Consider the following 9,780-nt stretch of genomic DNA (forward strand, 5'->3'; position numbering starts at 1 on the left):
AATTTCACTGATTACGATAATAAACTTATTATCATAACACACCTGGTATGATAATATTTCCTCGTATAAATATGAAAAAATAAAGCTTTTATGGTTGCCTAGTACGTAAAATCGGTAAGGAGTAAAACGAGTTAAATTGTGAAAAGAAACGGACCCGCCTAAGACCTCTTGTCGTTGGTAGATGTCCGGACCTATACAATTCATGATGTCGCGAGGTCGCGAAAGCTATGCCGTACAGAACGACAGTCTGAGTGTTTCACGTAAAACGTCTATCCAGTGGAATTCTTTTTCTTGGTCTTTTTTAAAGAAATAGCTTGATTCCGAGGTCATTTTGTGTGACTGACGCAGGATGTGACCTGTAGTAACCACAAAATGTACTCGTGTCTCTCTAGAGCCCAATAAGTACAGGGACAAATGTACTATTTATGATATTGGACCGTTAAAGTACGAAAAAGAGGCCGGCACCCTTCATCGCCACGACTCCCACGAGCGTCGTGGGGGACCACTCCTGTCCCCTAGACGTGAAGGTGTTCTAATTTATGTTTATTTATGCCAATGTAAAGGTAACGCGGCATGCTACCGCGACATTCACTACTTTCACCCCCTACAACCGAATAGCCAAAAGCGACGGCCAGTCGAAGTGTCGGTCGCACTCTCTCTCTCTATACTATCTATCTCTCTCCCACGTATTGGCCATGGCGCCCCTTCCAACAATTCGAAGCGACGCGATTGCCTATATTCTTCGACAAAGATGTTATTACACCTCTCTCTCAGACTAGGACAGTCTGACTCTCCGAGTAACTCCATTACTGAGAACTCACAAATCTATCAAGTGAAATAGGATTAATGAGTCACCCAGAGTTGCAAACTAGTGTTAAATACATTTGTTTATTAAAGGTTCCGTGAGGAAATATTAATTAAATCCTATTTATTTTGTCCAAACTTTAGTAACGTTACACTTGATATCCTCGTTCGTTGGTTTTTATAACAAATTTTGACCTCTATAATTTTTATACGTATTAGTTTTATTTATCAATTGACTAGTTTATTCTATATTTAATTGGTGTTTTTTTTTGTTCAATCGATGTAAATAAACCATAACGAATACCATCCATAACCTTACAAGTGTATGAATAACTAATATTTTACGCTTTGGCTAGAAAAGTATACCCACAAAATTAGAGAGACTCTCTCTCAAAATGGTAATGTGCATTATGTTTTAATTATACTTCTTATCATTCAGAAGATTTTTGTGTGTGTTTATGTTTTACTGAGTGCTTATAGGCAATTTCCATCCCAGTATTCAGTTAACTATTTATTTTCTGTGCACATTACATAGACTAGCTAATATTCTACCTACTGCTTGGGGCTTTGAGTCTTCAAAATGTCCAATGTCACAGACTGGGACTTACTTTAGAGTCAGTTGTATTTACATTCAGTAGGACTTGTTATGATTCAATGTGAAAGAGTATACTGCTCAATAAATAATTATCACTTCACCATGTCTCTTGACATCTAGGCGCTTGAGAGTGAGTCAGAGGCAGAATACAGGGACAGTGGAGAGAGGTCCATTGCTGAGGTGAGTGATGAAAGGGAAATGACAGTTTAGAGTAAATTGTGATGTGGACTCTCATCCCAGAATTTTAAGGAAATCTGTGGGGATATTGAACAGGAAACATTTCAGTCAAGGGGCATCATATGACCAATATAGACAGAAGAGCAACATTTAAGTCAATGATACCATTCCTAGGTGAACTTAACATCTGTATGGAGTCAGATCAGTCTCAATATTAATAAATGCTCACAGAAGGATTCACAAATGTATTTTGCGATTTATATATAAAGGACTCTCCACAACAATATCTCTCAATGCATTCACACATATTTATTGTTGTATATAAATGGGCATTTAAACTGCTTTTTATTCATTCAAAGACGGCTCTGAATTAATAATCAAATATGTTTCTTACTACTGGATGAAATTACAAAATGTACCCATCATGTTCCTCATGCTAGTATAGCCACATAAAAGTATCAAACCACCTGTTAAAATGCACCAGAATACAGGAAATCTATTTTTTTTTTTCGTGGGGGGGATCCCCAAACCCCCCGTTAAAAATGTCCGCCCCACATTCAGGATGCTTCCTACGCCCATGTTGGAAGGCGATGTTGAACAGATGAGTTTTAAGGGTTGGTTTTGTGATGTGATGATGAAGGATTTCTGCAGGGAGTGAGTTCAAGAAGGTGGGGGCAGCGACACTGAAGGCACGGTCCCCGAAGGCATGAAGGGAGAGCAGTCAAACCTAATGATCCTACATTCATTTGAACTGCTTGCTCATTACAAGATAATTCATGTCAATTAGTGGTTTTGTACCAATATGAGACACACCTAAACATATTCTTGAATAAGTACGTGTTCTAAAGTGTGAAAACTTCCTGAAGCTATGTCTGTGAATTACAATTTGGCACATCAAAAGACCAGTGAAGCTATCCAAGTTCGTTTTATCTAGTCGCATCTAATCATAAATCAGGTGCTTGTTTTGAGTCAGAAGCACATGTTGGTATGGAAACGGTCAGGGATCATACCCATTACATATGGTGGGTTTGATTTGTCAGCACGCTTTCTGAATCTTCGTGATATTACCACAACCTTTTGAAATAAAGCACTTCGTTGTCAGACCGGATTTAACCGCTTTCACAAGACGCTACAGGCCTGATAAATGTGTAAAAGGCCAATTTAAAAGGCGCTTTTAACACCGGAAGTGTGGGACAAAGCTGTGTTCTCATCCCACTTCAGAAAATGATCCTGGTCCTTTTTCCTCTCCTTTCATATTTCAGACTGACCCATAAGGACGACTGCCTGGACAAGAAGCTGTATCCTCTGCTCACACACAAGCACAGGGTCTCCACCCAGAAGTGTGCCGTCTGCCACGTCTACATCGGAAGGTGTGTAACAATCAGACATGCATAACCAGTGAAAAAAAGAGAACAATTTATTTATTCAAGTAATATAAGTAACATTTTTGGGTACTTAACTTGAGTATTTCTGTCATTCTACTTTATACTTCGAGTCCACAACACATTTGGAAGTCAATATTGTACTTTTGTTTACATTTATTTGACAAAATTAGGTACTAGTTACTTTAAAGATTCAGATTATTAGCCATTACAAAATATAACTAATAAACAAACTATGATATTATTAACGGTTAAGACAACTAGCAGTGGTATATAAAGTAATTAAAAGTACCTCCACTTTTACCAGCTGTCATGAACACATTATTGCATCAAAAATAATAATCCAGTAATTTAATATGATTTTAAAATGGGACATTACTCACACAAAGAACTTGACTTTTGGTGCTTTAAGTATATTTTGATGCAAATACTTTTGTATTTTTACATTGTAGTATTTTGACTTTTTCTTGAGTAAAATAACTAGTAGTAGTCGAGTACTTCTTCCACCTCTGTGCATAACCAATGTTGGGGTTCTCAAACTGCGTGAACATCTTTAACTTCTGTCTCTTCACAGATGGGTTACTACCAATGACCGGTTTGCTCCCAGCAACCCGTGCCTCTTCTGTGACAAGTGTTTCCGGATGCTGCACTACGACACTGAAGGCAACAAGCTGGGGGACTTCCAGGCCTTCCCCTATGTGGACCGTGGAGCATTTAACTAAGGCTGTTCGTGCTCAGATCACTCATCATTCTGTAAAATACAGTTCATTTTTAGTTTAGTTTTTTATATTTCAGAGAAATATTATATATTGGAGAGAAAGTTTAAGTTATGAAAATGTATTTTTTCAAAGATTGTCCATTTTTTCCGCCTGTTAATGCTTTGATTTTCCGACTTGTGTAAAATAAACTGACATTTACTGGAAATTAATTTGACTGTGGGCTGTGGATTTCTCTATTTGTAAACCATTCACACAACAATGCAGATGCAACAATTTAGTATTTTTATTACTTACAAAATCCTCACCTGGCTGTGGGTTTTTTAATTAATTTCATCCTTAAAACTCAGTTTCATACGGCCAAGCCGCAACAAATCAGACCAAACAGGACCAGCCTTTATGAAGCTGCTGAGAGTTTGAACACTTGAGCTCATAACATTTGAAACTGAGTTTTAAGGATGAAATTAATTTAAAAACCCACAGCCAAAAAAACTAAGACGCAGTCAACTGCTTTTGATTAAAATACTGCCTAAAAATAACAAAAAACCCACCATTCATAGTAAAAAGCCTAGTCAGGAAGTTAAAGGATCAAATGGAACAGGTTTCATTGATAACCCTGGTGGTGATACGGGCAAAGTCTGGTAAAAAGTTGGATACAACAACATTATTTCTGTGCAATCAAAGGGATACTATGTATGTACTACTTTATTATTGGATGCTGAAACAGGTTATCAGACAGACACAAAAATACTCTTATTTACATCTACGTTAAAAACAAATCTTAAAAACAGACACTTTAACATGTTTTGAGAAAACTTGGCAAAGTTAACTTTGGATTGTTTCAATTTGTGAATTTAAAGGTAATGTGATCTTAAGTACACAAATCCTCTGAAATGTGAATTCTGCAAATGTCAAAAACTATTTCAATGCATATGAAATGAATGAGTGCAATCAAAAATCTACTCCAAATGAAAAATAGGAACAACAATTATTTATCTTGTTGATGAGCATGCTGTAATTTTAAGGTGCTGCCAGTCTACAAGTTCTTACTCTTTACACAGTTATAATTTAAGACTAATGAATGTGTCTGAAAGGTAAGGATTACACAAAGTAAAAAAATAAAACATGATGTCAGTCTATCTTGGGATTAAATGTACTGAAACCTTCAAGCAGCATCACCTACTAACAGTGAGTAAACTGGGAACCAGTGATTATTTCAGTCATCCAAAGGAACTGGACAGAGACCCCAGTCTATCGGAAAGAGGTTGTGCGGGAAAAGCAGCAAATGTCTTTTTCTTCAGGCAGGTCGGACAATCAAGTGGACTCTTCCTGATCTTTTGGGCCACTAGAGTCAAAGACAATCAAGATAAAGGTTAAGACTCTTGTGATACATAGACCTCCAGTGTCTAAAATAATATAAAAATGAAGTTATTGAGCTCCACGGTTTCACTGGATGACATGTTTGAAAACAATGCACATGGTTGCTATGGTTAATCTTGAGCCAATCCCACATCCACTGAAGCTACAGCTTACTAGAGCACCAAATGTGTACTAATCCACACTTTAAAATATTTCAATAAAATACGCAATACCCAGCTGTTTTAGGGAAATTAATGACACTTTGAAAATGTGTACAAAAATACAAAAGAAAAAAAGAAAGTACCGAGTGATATACTAACATGGTATTCCCAAACCATAAAAAAGAAAGAAAATGGCATATAGCTGATCGTGTACTTTTAGAAAATGTTTCTCAGCCAGGTTAATATTTAATAACTTCTACAATGTATTTGAAACACTCTTGTCTTGTACTACTTTAAGGGACCTTCAGATAATACTGCGAAAAAAGGTTTAGTTTAAAGATGCTAATTTCGAACACCACCAACTTCTGACAACATTTTAGAGTAATGCTACTAGCAAACCTATAGTGACAGTGTCTAAAGGGTCTCCCGCATGGCGACCAAGCCCCAATACATGTGCCGACAGCTCTACCCACTGAGCCACAGTCAGTATCTTATGACTTTTGTACTGTAAATGTATACATTACTCTGAATGCAACTGATATTAACATGTCATATATGTAAGAAAAGGGGGACAGAACTAAAGAGATCTGCCCCAGTGTTGTCCTTTTCCATGTTTTAGGTCAACTACCTGTGATTTTCTCCCACCGAAGTGTCTTCCAGAAGCTTCTCTCTCTCAGTTTCCAGCCTCTTCTCTTCAGGGCTGATATCACCATTTGTCATCTTGTCTTTAGGCGAAGAACACAGAGAGACACACAGACTTATTGAGCGAGATCATCAATACAACCTGCCGTGAGGAGGACTCACAGCAGCATGTGATGTGGCACACACTGTGAGCTCCAGACCTTAGGAGATAAACTGGATTTAACATCCATTCGGCATGCCTTGTTGTAGAAAGAGACCTTTGACAGAGACCCACTTTAGTGGAAGTACATTACGTAAAGAAATAAAGTGAACCAGAGAGCAGGGATGTGGCTGCAGCACTCTGATTACCCTGTTTCTATGGAGCATGTTAACCACAGAGATCCTATGATGTCTTCATGGAAGGGATGGAAGAAACCGACCCAAAGCTTCAATGTCTCCGTTGTCTTGTCGGTTTGATCCAACTGGTCATACTCGATTAATCAATAACCAGCGGTGACGCCTTGTGACGCAACATCACCTAACAAACTGCCCTGTGCTGAAAACTGATAGTCACTTGTAAGACTAAAGTATGGAAACTTTTACGCTTTAATTAACATTTTCAACTATTTTAATCCTCATCATCTTACTTAATAAGTATAAAGCAGCAGCACTCCTGTTACAATGACAGCTACGTCTGTGCTTGCTCTGAAAAGAATAACGTCAGACCCATTCTACAGAACCATTAGCGTCTTTATTTGGCTATTGTTTATTCATTATTTATAGTGAATTATAGGGCTAGGGATTGAAATTTGAGTTTCAGTTTTGTTTACTCTCCCTTTGTAGATTGTTTTCCTGATTCAAAAAGCAGAATACTTTAAAGGTTTTTGATGATGTTTGTATTCAGGTTAAGCTCTTTGTCTATGCAATGATGCATATAAGAGTTAGAACTTTGATCGAAATTGAATGTATTGATAGCACAGCAGTTTGTCTCCGAAGCATATCGGCAGCAATGATTTTGTCAGAAGTTGATACTGTAGACAGTCTTTGTCAGCTGATGGCGTTTTAGAAATCCTTCTCTCACCGCATTGCAACTTATGTTAACGATCAGAAGCCCCTCACAGACTCGCTGAATTAGCTGATGAATTTGTGATAAAGTGTTTCCTATGTTTTCTCAGCGTTCACTGTGACGTGTCTGGGGTCAAGGGGTCATCTGGAGCGAGTCTGCTTCAGACGTATGGCTCGTTCTGTTCCTAACATGCGTCTCTTCTTGCCCTGCAGCTGACTGATAGTAATCTGAAATGAATGTGACTGTGGTTCCTTCCTTCAGGCGGACACCACTGATTTCCAGGAATTGTACTGTAAATATGAAGGTCATCTATGAATTTGGTCTTATTCGGTATCATTTGTTAAAAATGGACCGTGTGTAGAATTTGGCATCAACAAGTGTAACTGTGTATACCTCTCCGCTTGCCTCTCCTTTTCTGACTACAGCTTTTAAATGAATGCTCTTAATGTCTTTCATTGTTGTAAGGCACTTTGAATTGCCTTGTGTTGAAATGTGATACATTACGACGGAGTATTAGGGCCACACTTAAAAAAAAAAAGAGAGATTTCGAGAATAAAGTCGTAATAATACGAGAATAAAGTCGTAGTTTCATAAGTGACTTGAGAAGGAGACAGCAGCGTCCTGCAATAAAATAAGGAATGTGGAGCATCTTGTGAAGCAGTTGTTTAGGTTTCTCAAATAACGAAATACTTAATCTTTTGGCACATCAGCTTCAGATTATCATAAGTATTAGAACTTTGAAAAGGTTGTGAAAGAAACTGTCTATTATTTCGAAGAAAGAACCAAACGGACTTGGAGGAGATCGTCTCCTTTCTGCAGGAGGAAATGGCTGGTTCTGGCCGACTACAAGGCTATCGTTGGTTACATCTACGAGCTGTTCAAAGGGGATTTGTTGTTTCACAAGAAACGATGAGACTTGTAATCAAGGCTTTGGATCCAGAAGGAGTCGAACCATAGCCTTGTAGTGGGATCGGAATGAGCTCCCCATTGAAATCAGGACAGCAGAAAGCTTACACATCTTCCGGCGCAGACTGAAAACTCATCTCTTTCGACTCCACTTCGAGCGATAGAATTAGGCTACTAACAAAGAATTACTAACAAAGAATTACTAATAAAGAATTACTAATAAAGAATTACTAATAAAGAATTACTAACAAAGAATTACTAACAAAGAGTTGCTAACAAAGAATTGCTAACAAAGCACTTATATACTAATAAAGGACTGGCTTATCTAAAGCCAGTTGAGTAGCACTTGAAATGTTTTAGCTCTATGAAACCTGATGTACTTATGATTCTGTTTTCTTCAAGTTTGTATCTTGTTGGTCGAACGCACTTATTGTAAGTCGCTTTGGATAAAAGCGTCAGCTAAATGTAATGTAGTCGGCCAGAAGCAGCCATTTCCTCCTGCAGAAAGGAGACAATCTCCCCCAAGTCCGCTTCTCAAGTCACTTATGAAACTACGACTTTAATCTCGTAACTATGACTTTATTCTCGTATTATTACGACTTTATTCTCAAAATCTCTGTTTTTTTTCTTCTAAGTGTGGCCCTAATACTCCGTCGTACTATATAAATAAACTTGCCTTGCCTTACAGTAACGGGTTGTTGAGTACAAACATGTGGGACTTTCCCCCAACGCTCAGAGGCCATCTTTACCATATCACTTCCTCACACGGAGGCTGGCGTCGGCACAGCTTTACAAGCATGAGATCAGCGGTGGCCGTCAGGTAGCTTTAAGATGTGAAAGGCCCTCTAGTGCCAGAGTTTGGTTTGTCCGTTCTGAGCTACGTTGAAATATAGCAAACTCTGTTAAAGAACTGCATACGTATATATTTAGGGTTCATTGTAAACTAATGGTACTAGGGAGAATTTAAAATGGCATTAGCACATTTTCTCACTCATTACATTCCTCAAACCTTCAAATTACTGAACAAATCACATTTTTTACAGGAAGAATAATTGCCTGTCTGTATGTGTTCCAGCCAACAGAAAGAGTTCAACTTTCTTTTGTTAAATGACAGATGTTCTAACAATCATTACCCGAGTTGTTTTCCTTGGCCTGCTCCACTCTCTTCAGCTCTCCCTTCTTGGCGTCCTCGTGCTGCCGCTGCTCAGCTAGAGACTTGTTGAGCACCTGGCTGAGCACACAGTCCCCTTCTCCCACCAGGAACATGCTCTTAAACTTGTTATACAACATGGTGGCCTTGTCCATGATGTCCTGGCTGGCCTTGAATCTGCGAATCTAGAAGATGATGATGAAAACATGTTTCACCACTGAACAAATTGCTTAGAAACACACTGGCTAGTGTAGTTTCATTCTACTAACAGGATGACTCTAAATAGATGTCTGTCTACCTTTTTGAGTGTGGCAATGAGTTCACTGTGTTTCTGAAGGTGTTGTGTCGTCACTTGAAGAGCACTGATCTCATCCAATGCCTCCAAACACTTCTTCACATCCTAGTGAGGAGGGAGCAGGGGACAAAAGTGGCATGGAAGCAACACAAACAAAAGACATGAGCAGAGTTATTATCAAGACACAAAGCAAACTTAAGCAAGGTTTATTAAAGAGGACTTATTCTGCTCATTTTCAGATTCATATTTGTGCGTATACTGCGACACGTTTTCATTAATGTTCAAGAAGCTCTTTATTTTTCTCATACTGCCTGTGCTGCAGCACCTCTTTTCCCCCTCTGTCTGAAACCAGAGCCCAGTCCGCTCTGATTGGTTAGCTGGTCGGCTCTGTTGTGATTGGTGACCACTTAGAGATGTACCGCCCCTTAGCCCATCACGTACAATGTGTTGGAGCGCTAGCCAGTAGAAGCGCTAGTATTACATAGTGATGTCATCATGTTACAGAAGTAAACTAAGGAGTCCAATCGAGGCGTTTCAGGTAGGAAGGG

At 38.6% G+C, this 9,780-nt stretch overlaps 2 protein-coding genes across 4 annotated transcripts in view; one reads left to right on the forward strand and one right to left on the reverse strand.

The window, feature by feature from the left end:
* snapc3 (small nuclear RNA activating complex, polypeptide 3) overlaps positions 1-3,886 on the forward strand; it is a 9,568-nt gene extending 5,682 nt beyond the window's left edge. The window contains exons 8-9 of the mRNA XM_010793135.1: positions 2,839-2,946; positions 3,533-3,886. Of these exons, the coding sequence (XP_010791437.1) occupies positions 2,839-2,946; positions 3,533-3,680 (256 nt within the window). The 3' untranslated portion in view covers positions 3,681-3,886. The remainder of the gene's footprint in view (positions 1-2,838; positions 2,947-3,532) is intronic.
* A 475-nt stretch (positions 3,887-4,361) lies between these two features.
* psip1a (PC4 and SFRS1 interacting protein 1a) overlaps positions 4,362-9,780 on the reverse strand; it is an 11,553-nt gene continuing 6,134 nt past the window's right edge. For all 3 annotated transcript variants that reach the window (XM_010793136.1, XM_010793138.1, XM_010793137.1), the window contains 4 exons: positions 9,236-9,337; positions 8,921-9,122; positions 5,823-5,919; positions 4,362-5,019 (listed from right to left, as the gene is read on the reverse strand). In XM_010793136.1, coding sequence (XP_010791438.1) covers positions 4,989-5,019; positions 5,823-5,919; positions 8,921-9,122; positions 9,236-9,337 — 432 coding nt within the window. In that variant the 3' untranslated portion in view covers positions 4,362-4,988. The remainder of the gene's footprint in view (positions 5,020-5,822; positions 5,920-8,920; positions 9,123-9,235; positions 9,338-9,780) is intronic.

Source organism: Notothenia coriiceps, unplaced genomic scaffold (genome assembly GCF_000735185.1).
Source record: "Notothenia coriiceps isolate Sejong01 unplaced genomic scaffold, NC01 NC01_scaffold00037244, whole genome shotgun sequence".
In the NCBI taxonomy this organism is placed as follows: Eukaryota; Metazoa; Chordata; class Actinopteri; order Perciformes; family Nototheniidae; genus Notothenia; species Notothenia coriiceps.